This window comes from Nerophis lumbriciformis, linkage group LG18 (genome assembly GCF_033978685.3).
Source record: "Nerophis lumbriciformis linkage group LG18, RoL_Nlum_v2.1, whole genome shotgun sequence".
In the NCBI taxonomy this organism is placed as follows: domain Eukaryota; kingdom Metazoa; phylum Chordata; class Actinopteri; order Syngnathiformes; family Syngnathidae; genus Nerophis; species Nerophis lumbriciformis.
Genome location: NC_084565.2, coordinates 15,920,625 through 15,935,529, shown reverse-complemented (window position 1 = coordinate 15,935,529; position 14,905 = coordinate 15,920,625). Strand labels below are relative to the sequence as shown.

At 41.3% G+C, this 14,905-nt stretch overlaps 1 protein-coding gene across 2 annotated transcripts in view; it reads left to right on the top strand.

The window, feature by feature from the left end:
- Positions 1-14,905, top strand: part of LOC133617648 (anoctamin-1-like) — a 234,925-nt gene that overhangs the window by 186,075 nt on the left and 33,945 nt on the right. For both annotated transcript variants that reach the window (XM_061977756.1, XM_061977757.1), the window contains one exon: positions 4,180-4,191. In XM_061977756.1, the coding sequence (XP_061833740.1) occupies positions 4,180-4,191 (12 nt within the window). The remainder of the gene's footprint in view (positions 1-4,179; positions 4,192-14,905) is intronic.

The following is a 14,905-nucleotide window of genomic DNA, read 5'->3' as shown; positions in this document are numbered from 1 at the left end:
GTTGAAAAATTGCAAAATTTACATTTTGCACTGTTGGATCTTAAAAGGGACTCAGTAGAGTTTCAAATTGCAAAAATAAGAAATGGGAGGAAACGGAAATAAAAAGACTAAGCAAACAAGTGAAAATATGCTCTTCATGGGTTTATAAAACGTTTTAGACCACATTAAAAAAAATTGAAAAAAGACCTCGGTAATTAGTAGCTGCACTATAGTTGATTAATAATTTCAAAAATAATTGTAGGCATCTTTAATGTCAGTGTTTCCAGAAGGCTAGTGGGAATGTTGCTTCAAGTGGTGAAGATGTCTTCACGAAAGACATCCACTGTCTGGATGATGTACATGTTTGTAAACTTCCCTGCCATCCATTCCTATATGTTGTCAATGTGATTAAGATGAGGGGAACACACAGGATGGTCCAAAAGAGTGAAAATATTTATCTGGAAGAAGTGCAGCGAGAGGCCTTCACTCATGAGCAGTGTTTGGAAAATTACTTTTTAAAAGTAATTCATTATAGTTATTTGTTACTTTACCTAAAATAAGTAATTGTATCAGTAACAGAATTACTCTTTAATAAATGTAATTAATTACTACTAAAATTAGTTAATGCAGTACTTAAAAAGGTTTAAATTAAAATATCTTGCATATTCAGTTGAGAGACGTTTTATGAGAGCAATGTGCGTGTGTGCCTTTTAAAGGCGGCGCCTGTATCCCAGTGAGGTCAGCGGGAGTGCGCTCAGAGCAGTATTTTAATTCAGCTGTGTTTGTTATCTTAGCAGCGGCAGTTTGCCAGCAGTCACAGCAGCTCTAGTGAATCTCTTCACTGGATTGTGTTAGCACTTTGTGACAGTCCAAATATGCTAAACACTCAGATGTATTGTTCTCTCTGTGTTTGCCTTTCCTCCTTTCTCACAGCCATTTGTGTTTAACTGTGCCAGTTTGCACAAATATTTCAAACATGCTAAGTATAGACGCAAAACCCTTTAGACTTGATCCATAATATTATGAGCGCTAAATCATTTGCATCTCATCCCAGTATTATTTTTTCTGATAACCAGAATATATTCTGCATATACATGAAGACAAACACGCTAATGGCTTGCTTGAATTACACAGAACATAAATATAAACGCAACACTTTTGTTTTTGCTCCCATTTTTCATGAGTTGGACTCAAAGATCTAAAACTTTTACGATATGAACAAAACACCTATTCCTCTCAAATATTGTTCACAAATCTGTCTAAATGTGTGTTAGTGAGCAATTATTCTTTGCCAAGATAATCTATCCCACCTCACAAGTGTGGCATATCAAGATTCTGATTAAACAGCATGATTATTGCACAGGTGTGCCTTAAGGGCTGCCCACAATAAAAGGCCACTTTGAAATGTGCAGTTTTATCACACAGCACAATGCCACAGTTGTGAGGGAGCGTGCAGTCGGCATGCTGACTGCAGGAGAGTCCACCAGAGCTGTTGCCTGTGAACTGAATGTTAATTTCTTTACCATAAACCGTCTCTAAAGGCGTTTCAGAGAATTTGGGCACACAAACAATGGCCTCACAACTGCATCCCACATGTAACCACACCAGCCCTGGACCTCCACATCCAGCAGGTGCACCTGCATGATCGTCGAAGACCAGCCACTCGGATAGCTGCTGCAACAATTGGTTTGCATAATCAAATAATTTTTGCACGAACTGAGAAACCATCTCTGCATGCTTGCCATCCTCATCGGGGTCCGACCTGACTGCAGTTTGTCATTGTAACTGACTTGAGTGGGAAAATACTCACATTCGATGGCGTCTGGCACGGAAACCTGTTTTCACTATTCAGGGCAGTTGGCAGACAGCATGTGTGGCGTCGTGTAGGACAGCGGTTTGCTGATGTCAATAAGGTGAATTGAGTGGCCCGTAGTGGGGGTAGGGTAGTGGTATGGGCAGGCATATGTTATGGACAATAAATGCAAGTGCATTTTATTGATGGCATTTTGAATGCACAGAGATACTGTGACGAGATCCTGAAGCCCATTGTTGTGCCATTCACCCGAGACCATCACCTCATGCATGACAATGCACGGCCCCACCTTGCAAGGATCTGTACACAATTCCTGGAAGCTGAAAACATCCCAGCTCTTGCATGGCCAGCACACTCACTGGACATGTCACCCATTGAGCATGTTTGGGATGCTGTGGATCGGCGTAAACAACAGCGTATTCCAGTTCCTGCCAATATCCAGCAACTTGGCACAGGCCACAATAAACAACTTGATCAACTCTATGTGAAGGAGATGTGTTGCACTGTGTGAGGCGGTGGTCACACCAGACACTGACTGCTTTTCTGACCGCCCCCCTAGACCCTCAAAGCAAAACTTCACATTTCAGAGTGGCCTTTTATTGTGGACAGCCTAAGGCAAACCTGGGAAATAATCATGCTGTTTAATCAGCATCTTGATATGCCACACCTGTGAGGTGGGATGGATTTTAGACAGATTTGTGAACAATATTTGAGAGGAATAGGTATTTTGTGTACATAGTAAAATTTTTTAGATCTTTGACTTCAACTTGTGAAAAATGGGAGCAAAAACAAAAGTGTTGCGTTTATATTTTGTTCAGTGTATTTTGCTCATTTAAGAGATCTTGCGCTCGAGCAGAAGCTTAGTAGATCAACTATGTGTGCTATCAAGTGTTCACAGTGTTTTAATTAACGCAAACCTTTAGTAGATCAGGCCCTAATTCTCAAATGAAGTGCGATATCAATGGTAACACAACAACAAAATACGATGAGTCCCATAAAGGAGGTGGGGTCAGGCGTTTACGTACACTATGTGCATCAATGTAATTTTGATTATTGAGCACTTAATGATTTTTGTTTTAAACTATTAAAAACAAATCTATCTATTTAAACAATACTGTTTAAATAAACATTATTTATTTAAACAATAATGCTTAGAGAAGTTTGAATTATTTAGGATTTTCTCCCATTTACGCAGGTTCAAAATAATACTTACATCGCCACAAGCATTGTGGCATAATGTTTCCTAGAAAATTTCACCTCAACGAATATCTGGCATATTCCTGGCGAGAGATTAGACCTTCCTATTGGCAGAACTGGTAGTCATTCATTTGGTGGTTTTACTGGCATGGATTCAGCTCTTAGGCATAATCTTTAGTACAGGGTTGGTTAAGGTTGGTTAGACTGCTTTAAAAACTTGTCAAAGGATCACTAACTTATCTGCTGGAGCAGACCTGGGCAAAATGCAGCCTGTTCAAAACTGTAGCCGCCATTATGATGTGCAGCGCTATTTTCAAATTACTTAAACTTGAACTATAGAAAGTTTTTTGGGGGGAGGAATCTGAGATTTTGATTGATTATTAATGTAATCTACGTCACAACAGCTCAGACGAGGCACCAAGCAATGTGGGCGAGGTTTGTTTCCAGAGCAGCCAGCCCGTGACACGAACAATGAAACAGATTTTTATAACAAAGTTCTGCAGAAAAGTGATATTATATTTTTTGTTGGTGTTTTTTACCCTTTGTGTTCATATTTCCTTATGTTTGTTGCATTTTGCTTGATTGTAAAAGATGTCGATCGCGCAGGATGTCTAAGAAGTAAAAGAGAAGTGACGTTCCTATGTTGTTAATATTCAGTGTTTTGCCATTCACAGGTAATATTGTAAATCTTACATTCTTTATTTTCATGTACATTATGGGTGTCTCATTCAGTAAAATTCCGTTCTGTTTTTAAGTGGTTTCTTTTTAGTATTCTATCAAACGTTATTGTGAGTTTTTGTATTGGTGTTCCTGGAAAAAGGGACCCAACGTACAGCAGATTCTTACAGCTATATATATATATATATATATATATATATATATATATATAATGTTAGTGTTATCAAATGCTTAGGTTTTAATGTGTCCTTGATGTCCTTAATAGAATGACTACTTTAGGGTTATTGAATTTATTTAACATTTAGTTTTATGTCAGTTACCTCTAATGTGAACTATTGGTGGCAAAATGAATAGCATATGAATGCTCATTATGAATACCTGTCTAAATACAGCAATATCAAAGTCCAAGGACAATATTATGTCTCCATAGTTGAGGTTTCCAGATTGCCTTCACTGATGTGAGATCTCCCTCCTCCACCCCCTCCTCCTCTCTTTTTGTTTATTTTTCACAGGAAGCACTCAAGGTTTGGATAATATCCCTCTAAGTATACATTTCCTCAATTTACCTTTCTCTTTGATACTTATAATCTCTTATACTCTTGCATGCAAAACACTTCAATGACAAATACTGTATGTTGCTCATCATATTTGGTTGTGATACTGCACATCAAAATATGTTTCCTGAGTTATTTTTTTCATGTTAAATTTAAAAAAGTCAAGGTAAATGATACACTTGAAATTGTTGGACAACCCCCCAAAGCCAAATAAGATATGGAAGTCCTTTATTGTTTGCTCAATTTTTTTTTTCATTTTTTAACCCCTTGAAGGCTCTTTAATCATATGATGTCACACTCAGTGATGTCATATTAATTTGCATACAATGAGTAAATTGTACCTATAATAAATGAGGTAAAGATTAAGCCTAACTATGTATAAATAAGTCGATGTGTTATGTTTTTTCTGTATGAGATGTGACCCAGATAGCAAAATATAACTGGACCCGATATGGACCGGATGTGCTTAAAAATCCGGTTCAGATCTGTTTTACCCATCTCGGCCAGTGTCTTTTTGCACCTCGACACTGATCTGATATGGACTCATTTGCCAGATCTGAAACAGCTTGTCCAAAGCACAAGGTCACATATGGCCCAAATACGGCACATATGCATTACCCAAATATTCTATTCGGATGGATCATATTAGACCTGCTCAGTGGCCTTGTGGTTAGAGTGTCTGCCCTGAGATCGGTAGGTCGCGAGTTCAAACCCTGGCCGAGTCCTACCAAAGACTATACACATGGGACCCATTACTCCCTGCTTGGCACTCAGCATCAAGGGTTGGAATTGGGGGTTAAATCACCAAAATTATTCCCGGGCGCGGCCACCACAGCTGCTCACTGCTCCCCTCACCTCCCAGGGTATGGGTCAAATGCAGAGGTTAATTTCACCACACCTTGTGTGGTGAAATTAACACACTTTGTGTTAATTTAATTGGTACTTTAACTTTTAACCAGCTCTGGACCAGATGTGGTCCGAGTTATTACCAGAACTTTGTTGGCATTGATTTGCATCATATTTTAATGTGTCTACAAAGAAAAGAAAATGTGTCTATTTAAAGTAATAACGACAATACTTTTCATTAGGTTTTTTTAAAAAGCTATTTATTGACAGTAACAAAATGCACAATGACATTGCAAATAATTAGCAGCACATTGTTGTACAAAACATGTAAATAGCATATCTAATAAAACAAGACTTCCATTCGAATTATTTAAGTTTAAACAGTAAACATCACTATTCAAGTAGTGTTTGTTCATATTGTTTTATATACCGGTATTCAGTAAAATTATGTTCTTCTGAGTTTGGTTTGTGAAATAGATTGCTTAAATAAAAAATTACTGACCAAAATCCAAATAAATAAACATGATGAATAAAACACATAAAAAAATAAACTTCAAAACTCAAATCTTAGAACCATACACATGTTCAAGTGTCACAGACACAGTAGAACAGCTTTCCTCACAAAGATAAGACCTTTAACATAGATCTTGTCAAGACTTGGACTTTGGCTTGGTTTGTTCTCCCGAGGTGCAAATGAACATTTGGACCAGATGTGGCGTGAAGGTAGATACATTTTTAATAATAACACTCAAAAGAACAAAAGGCGCGCTCAAGGCGGATGTACAACTTGACTAATGAAAACAAAAGACTTGCACGGGGGCAAAAAACTATGAACAATAAAAAAAACACTAACTGTGGCAATAATAAACAAACTTACTTGGCATGGACATGAAGTGCGCAGACGTGGACAGAGTGTGACAGGGGGCATAAATGCGAGGATGTCGTCAGGACGAACAACAGAAAATGAAAAGCTTAAATAATAGACATGATTAGGTAGCGGCCATATCCGTAGCCGACGAGGAGGCAGGCGCGTCGTCAACTTGGCAGGCGTGGCAGCTCGGCGTGGCAGCTCGGCGTGGCAAGTCAGGCGGCGAAGCTCGGTGTGACGCGTCCAGCGGCGAAGCTCGGTGTGACGCGTCCAGCGGCGAAGCTCGGTGTGACGCGTCCAGCGGCGAAGCTCGGCGTGACGCGTCCAGCGGCGAAGCTCGGCGTGACGCGTCCAGCGGCGAAGCTCGGCGTGGGTCTTGGTCTTGGTCTTGGTGTGGGTCTTGGCATGGCGGGTCTTGGTCTTGGTGTGGGTCTTGGTCTTGGTCTTGGTGTGGGTCTTGGTCTTGGCATGGCGGGTCTTGGTCTTGGCATGGCGGGTCTTGGTCTTGGTCTTGGTCTTGGCATGGCGGGTCTTGGTCTTGGATGGCGGGTCTTGGTCTTGGCATGTCGGGTCTTGGTCTTGGCATGGCGGGTCTTGGCATGGCGGGTCTTGGCGTCGTGAAGCTGCGACTGGCGGCACTTGGCGTCGTGGAACTGCGACTGGCGGCACTTGGCGTCGTGGAGCTGCGACTGGCGGCACTTGGCGTCGTGGAGCTGCGACTGGCGGCACTTGGCGTCGTGGATCTGCGACTGGCGGCACTTGGCGTGGAGGGTCTTGGTCTTGGGCTTGGCGTGGAGGGTCTTGGTCTTGGGCTTGGCGTGGAGGGTCTTGGTCTTGGCGTGGAGGGTCTTGGTCTTGGACTTGGCGTGGAGGGTCTTGGTCTTGGACTTGGCGTGGAGGGTCTTGGTCTTGGCTAGGCAGTGCTTGGCGGCGTGGAGCTGGTACCGGAGCTTGGCATGATGCGGCTAGGCGTGGTGCGGGTACTGGAGTCTGCCCTGGAACTTGGCGTGGTGGAGCTGGTGCTAGCCTTGGTGCGGCAACAGGTGCAGCAACAGGTGCTAGCCGTGGAGCTGCGGCAGGTGCTAGCCGTGGAGCTAGCCTTGGAGCAGCTAGCCGTGGAGCTGCGACAGGTGCTAGCCGAGGAGCTAGCCTTGGAGCAGGTGGAGGTGGCCTAGCTGGGGGTTGCGGCTTGGCAGGTCGGAAGACTGGTGAGGGCGGTCGTGCTGGAGGCTGTGGCTTGACGGGTCGGTAGACTGGTGAGGGCGGTCGTGCTGGAGGCTGTGGCTTGACAGGTCGGTAGACTGGTGGTGGCGGCCGTGAGGGAGGCTGTGGCTTGACATGGTGATGCAGAGCCACCCCACCTACACAGCTCCCGACCCCAGCCCCCCCCTCAAGGGGCGGATACCAGACGCGCTCCCTGCGGTCTGGAACTCTCTGTAGGGGTGGGCGGGGGAGGGCAGAAATTTCCCCTTTATTTTGGCCACAATGTTTTTCTTTATCCCCCACCTGGGGTTGTGTGGGCGGAAAAAAAGAAAAAAATTGTGACGGGGGCGGGACTTGAGTCTTGGGGGGCGGGGCATGAAATTTGGGACGTGGCTTGGACTGATTAGACCTGATTTCTAAAAACATGTTTTGATAATGTTTTATCAAAGACATGGCATTAGAGTTTTTAGCTGGAGGCGGGTGATTTAAAGAAAAAGTATTGAAAAAAAAATCCTGGTCTGTGATGTCATCATGGGGAAGCCGGGCGACTGCTGCTTGCTTCCGCCCGGAGGGGGCGGGGCTTGTGGGAGCGGCATGTCCCGCTGGCTCGCGGATGTCCTTCCTGGCGTCCCTCGCCTTTGGCGGCGCTTCCGTGGCTGGGATGACGCGCCAACGTCCCCGGGCCAAACGGAGCTGATCGGCACCAGTTTGCCGGTCGGACCCCACATGAGATCTCTGCGCTCCACGGAGGAGTAGCGCAGCGTTTCCTCCTCCATCGCGCGCAGGACCGCCCATGTTCCCTCGTCAAAATTGTCCAAATGTCTTGCGGGAGAACTTTTAGCTGACGACATCTGTCAAGACTTGGACTTTGGCTTGGTTTGTTCTCCCGAGGTGCAAATGAACATTTGGACCGGATGTGGCGTGAAGGTAGATACATTTTTAATAATAACACTCAAAAGAACAAAAGGCGCGCTCAAGGCGGATGTACAACTTCACTAATGAAAACAAAAGACTTGCACGGGGGCAAAAAACTATGAACAATAAAAAAAACACTAACTGTGGCAATAATAAACAAACTTACTTGGCATGGACATGAAGTGCGCAGACGTGGACAGAGTGTGACAGGGGGCATAAATGCGAGGATGTCGTCAGGACGAACAACAGAAAATGAAAAGCTTAAATAACAGACATGATTAACGAAAACAGGTGCGTGACTCAAAACGTGAAACAGGTGCGTGACGTGACAGGTGAAAACTAATGGTTGCTATGGTGACAAACAAGAGTGCACAATGAGTCCAAACGTGGAACAGGTGAAACTAATGGGTAATCATGCAAACAAGACAAGGGAGTGAAAAGCCAGAAACTAAACAAAACATGACTTAAAACAAAACTTGATTACACAGACATGACAGATCTTACATGTTGTACAGCAATTAACCTTTTGGAGGGTCAAATGGGAAACAAATAAATCTGTAGAGAATGACTTAAATGTCATTATCTACTATGGGAATTGAATACATAAATGGTTTATTAAATGTGTCATGTTTTATTTAATGTAAAACCATTTTTTTATCATAAATTAAATGAGTAGTCCTGAGTTCAATCCCGGGCTCGGGATCTTTCTGTGTGGAGTTTGCATGTTCTCCCCGTGACTGCGTGGGTTCCCTCCGGGTACTCCGGCTTCCTCCCACCTCCAAAGACATGCACCTGGAGATAGGTTGATTGGCAACACTAAATTGGCCCTAGTGTGTGAATGTGAGTGTGAATGTTGTCTATCTGTGTTGGCCCTGCGATGAGGGAGCGACTTGTCCAGGGTGACCCGCCTTCCGCCCATGTGCAGCTGAGATAGGCTCCAGCACCCTCCGCGACCCCAAAAGGGACAAGCGGTAGAAAATGGATGGATTTCATGCTTTAAGTATTTCATAATTTTTTATTATCTGTCAAACTCAGCCTCAAAGTCAGTGGGCGGGTCCTAACACCTGACTGGTTACCCGGCACTTTCACTTGTCTGTGGAACTTTGACCAGAGAAGTGGAGGAGTACTGGTCGATGTCTTGGTCTGAAAATGCAGAAATAACTCAACTCTTCAATAAATTCCTCTCCTTAATAGTTACATGCTCTCAATCAGTGGGTCTTTTTTCCTAGATTTTGAACCCTGCGGCTTATAAGAGCGGCGCTAATTTATGATTTTTTTTTTTAATGCCCATAATGTTTTGTGTTCAATAGTTTGCATTTAATCCAAACAGAGATCTGAAATGGTGTATTATTAGTTTGTGCTATGATGCCATTTATTGTATGAGTTTGCTCACTGCAGGTATCGCAGGTTGAAAATGTACTTCCTGTTTTGATGGCGTAAACTGGAAATAAGCATCCATTGTGTTTTTGCTCGAATGGATTCTTCATTTATCATTCCAAGCCACACTTTTAAGTTTCACAGTTTAACTAAAACAATTCTTACTTACTAAACTGTCCCATGTGTGAAGTCTGTAGGTGTGTTTTCATGCATATTTGTACATGGTATCATAATGTAATCAAGCTAGCGTCGTTAGCATTAGCTAATATGCTAACATGTTTTATGGTGATGCGGGGCTCGTTCTCCCAGAAATGCAGACGGGCTTCAGACACAGCGTGCAGGTAAGAAAATGATTTATTTAAGGAATAAATCGGAAGGAACAAAGAAAAACGTGCTCAAAGCACTAAAGGCAAATAACTAAATGGGCTAGCGTGGGAGCCAGCAAGTAACAAGAGCCTAGCGTGGAAGCTAGCAGGTACAGAGCAAGTAACAAAAGTCGTCAACTATTGCAAATAGCAAATTAGGAAGCCAGACCGAGTGAGGCCAGGGCAAAGATTAGTGGCCGGTCAACAGGTGAGCGTCCCGAACACTAACCAAAGGCAGGTGTGTGCAATATGCAGTCATGGCAACAGAAACAAACAAACTCAAGAGGTGCTGAAAACACAAGTGACTTGAAAATGTAAACAGAATATGATGCGGGCATCGGATCATAACAATTATTTTTGTATTGTTTCAGTTTCACAAATTCCTCAGTAATTTCACCAAAATGTCACCGTGGAGTTATTGTCCCCTCCCACTCTCCATGACAATAGCTGATTGGAGAGCTAGCTGACTTCTGTTTTGTTAGACCAGCCATATTACAGGCACAGCTTGGAAACAATTAAGGTATGTACATTAACATTTACAAAATATTTCTGTGTAAATAACTAATTTCACAAAGTATATATCTGCAGCTTATAGTGCAGTGCAGCTGATATATGGAAAAATATTTTTTTCCTCTAAAACTTTGTAAGTAAATTGGTTTGTCAGACAGACCTTCAAAGTAGGATCTATAGCATGCCTGCGTTTCACCAATCATATACAGTCACTGGTGACGTTTGACTCCGTTTTACCAATCAAACAGAGCCAGGCGGTCATGTGACCGCCGTTGAAACTATGTTTCAGCGGCAAAACAACAGCAATCTTAAGCTTACATGAACCCAACGTCAAATTTGAGGAAGCACATAGCGGTAAGTAACATTAGTAGATATTTTGGCTGTCACCGTAGGCTGTTAGCTTCCCTGCTATGAATCACTGTCAAATGTACATCGTGTGGGGACATTTATTAACGCACTGCAGCCTCATAGACAGACACAGTCGCACACACACTCACGCAAGCATACAAACACCAATCATAAGTGCACAGTATGTTCCCAGGTTTAGTTAGTTGAGTCTTTATTTGAAGGGACAATGCACAGAAACATTAAGCTCAAAGACAGATGTGTTCTGTACCAGATTATAGCTAAATAGCTAATTTCCATCTGCAGTCCCTGGCTACCTAAATTAAAGGGATAAAAAATCATGCAATAAAGGTATGAGAATAAAATCATACACAAGTATTGAGAAAAAAGTCATAAAATGCCCTTTCACGGACACATACTTAATATACAATACAACCACACCTCATTTACATCATCACACAAAGACAATACATGCTCTTGTTCATATCTGTCATCATTTGTAAAAACAACTTTGATTTTAACAGACTCACAATTTACAACAAAAATGCTCTCATGGATAAAGCCTATGGTGCTGTTAAGTTATTGTGGCTCAATTTGCCTTAGTTTTTTTTTATGTTAATGTATTATTATTTAATATATATTATTGTTTTAGTCACTTAAGAGATATTCCTGGCTCTGAATTTGCTCATTGCTATTTTTATGTTTTTGTGCATTATTTGTTGCCGTCATCATTAAACAAACAGGTTACTCATCAGTTACTCAGTACTTGAGTAGTTTTTTCACAACATACTTTTTACTTTTACTCAAGTAAATATTTGGGTGACTACTCCTTACTTTTACTTCAGTAATAAATCTCTAAAGTAACAGTACTCTTACTTGAGTACAATTTCTGGCTACTCTACCCACCTCTGGTTATCAGTTATAAAAGTGTTTGAAAAGAACATGATGAATGCAATTTTGACATAGGGCCATTTAATGATAACTTGACATAAAATTATTACATATGGCACCTTTAAATAAAAGCTTGACATATCTCAATTTGCATGTAATGTGTTTTATGTGAGTGAATGTTGTCTGTCTACCTGTGTTGGCCCTGCGATGAGGTTTCGACTTGTCAAGGGTGTACCCCGCCTTCCGCCCAAATGCAGCTGGGATAGACTCCAGCCACCCCGAGAAGGATGGAGTTTCACATGTATAATATAATGACTGAGTGAAAATGATGTTGAAGGATACATGCAACTTTTCTCTGACTACAATTGAACATTCACTTACCAAAGGAGCATCGATGTGGCAAATGGTTGTAAACTTTTGACCGCAAACTTAGTCACTGCTTGGTGACATTGGTCTTGCTGGCTGAGTGATACTCCTGCCACGGTGAATTTTAGCGGCAGCCGTGAAATGGAGCCAATACTGCCTGCTTTGAAATCAGTCAGAATATGTCTCCTCACTGTAATCTGAATGAGAAGGCATTCATTTCAATTTAACAGGTAATAGCGTAAACATTAAAAGCAGCATTAGTACCTGTTGTACAAAACCCAAAACCAGTAAAGTTGGCACATTGTGTAATTCGTAAATAAAAATAGAATACATTGATTTGCAGACAAGATATTTAATGTTTGAACTGATCATTAACTTAGAATTTAATGGCAGCAACACATTGCAAAAAAGTTGGCACAGGGGCATTTTTACCACTGTGTTACATGGCATTTCCTTTTAACAACATTCAAACGTTTGAGAACTGAGGAGACCATTTTTTGAAGCTTTTCAGGTGGAATTATTTCCCATTCTTGCTTGATGTACAGCTTAAGTTGTTCAACAGTCCGGGGTCTCAGTTGTGGTATTTTAGGCTTCATATTGCTCCACACATTTTCAATGGGAGACAGTTCTGGACTAAAGGCAGGCTAGTCTAATACCCTCACTCTTTTACTACGAAGCCACGCTGTTGTAACACGTGGCTTGGCATTGTCTTACTGAAATAAGCATGATAAAGTTGCTTGGATGGCAACATATGTTGCTCCAAAACCTGTATGTACCTTTCAGCATTAATGTTGCCTTCACAGATGTGTAAGTTACCCATGTCTTGGGCACTAATACACCCCCATACCATCACAGATGCTGTGTTTTGAACTTTGCACCTATAAAAATCCGAATGGTTATTTTCTTCTTTGGTCCGTAGGACACAACGTCCACAGTTTCCAAAAACAATTTGAAATGTGGACTCGTCAGACCACAGAACACTTTTCTACTTTACATCAGTCCATCTTAGAGGAGCTCAGGCCCAGCAAAGCTGGCAGCGTTTCTGGGTGTTGTTGATAAATGGCTTTCGCTTTGCATAGTAGCGTTTTAACTTGCACTTACAGATGTATTTACGAACTGTAGTTACTGACAGTGGTTTTCTGAAGTGTTCCTGAGCCCATGTGGTGATATCCTTTACACACTGATGTCGCTTTTTGATGCAGTACCGCCTGAGGGATCGAAGGTCCGTTATATCAACGCTTACGTGCAGTGATTTCTCCAGATTCTCTGAACCCTTTGATGATATTACGGACCGTAGATGGTGAAATCCCTAAATTCCTTGCAATAGCTCCTTGAGAAATGTTGTTCTTAAACTGTTGGACAATTTGCTCACGCATTTGTTCACAAAGTGGTTACCCTCGCCCCATCCTTGTTTGTGAATGACTGAGCATTTCATGGAAGCTGCTTTCATACCCAATCATGGCACCCACTTGTTCCCAATTAGCCCGTTCACCTGTGGGATGCTCCAAATAAGTGTTTGATGAGCATTCTTCAACTTTCTTAGGCTTTTTTGCCACTTGTGCCCGCTTTTTTGAAACATGTTGCAGGCATCAAATTCCAAATGAGCTAATATTTGCAAAAAATTCAGTTTTCCAGTTCCAACTTTAAGTATCTTGTTTTTGCAGTCTATTCAATTGGATATAGGTTGAAAAGGATTTGCAAATTATTGTATTTTGTTTTTATTTACGATTTATACAACGTGCCAACTTCCCTGGCTTTGGGTGACTGATGCCTGTGATGGTGCAAAAACGCTACATTCATTTATAGTTATTGCATTCTATGTGCTCAAATGTTTCAGCATATTGCTTGTATGTCCTCCTGTTGATGAAATAACTACTTCGGAATTATTATAAATAGTGCAGTTGCAATCTTTTCTTCTAAAACGTTGAGCGCGTATTCTGCCCGGGTGCCGCCGTGTTGCTGTCAGATATCACTACGTGCATAGCATGATGGCATCATACTCACCCGCAAGAACCGTTAAGAGAATCGTTTGGAAAAAATGGAAGCGATTGCAAGGAATTGATACACTTGGAACCAGTTATTAACAAAAAACGTTTTTTTATTACATCCCTAATCCTCACAGCATTCAGGCCACAGTATGATATCATTGTATTGTCAAAAAAAAAATTACTTGGTAAAAATGACATCTGTGTAAGATGAAGTGGCAGGAATGTTGACAATTAACACACTTTAATCAATAAACTAATAGTTATTGCTACAAAACGTATGAAGTGCAAAGAATAAGTTATTCTTTATTTATTTGCTTGAAACAGTGGCTGGATAATACCGTACAATTTTTTGCACTTAAAAATACATGCTAGTTTAGTTTTAAATATGTTTAGAACATTTGAGCATTATGTGTGTGTTCAATTACAGAATATGTGTTCATCAACATTCCTGCCAACTAATTTTACACACTGGCATTTTTACCAAGCCTTTTTGGAGATATACTACCAAAATAACATAACTTGTTTCTACGAATCAAACTTCATCTAGTGGCATTTTTAATGTACTCATGTGCAAGTGCTTCTCTCAATACCATTTGTCAGAGGGCCATTTTTCAATTTCCTCTCTTCCATGATATTTTCTTGGCCACATCGTCAAAAAAATGTGTAACAGGATGTTCCAGATAATCTGCTTGATGTCATGTCCTCTAATAAAAAAACAAGGCAAAAATCTGGGTAGGATGAATGAATGAAGACAAATTATAACAATTTACATGTCCTTTCATTTTAGAGAGGCTTCCAACATATCCAACTGGAAATAGCTTGACATGTTGAACTACCTACTGCTCAATGGTAGTTGAAATGCACATTTTTGAAGGTGAAAATATGTTTGTATAGCATTTTTAAATATACCATGCAGATTTTATACTTTGCGCTATACCATCAACACTTTGACCATGATCAATTAAAATCAGTTTTGTTTTTTTAATGACCCAAAATATAGAGGAAAACAC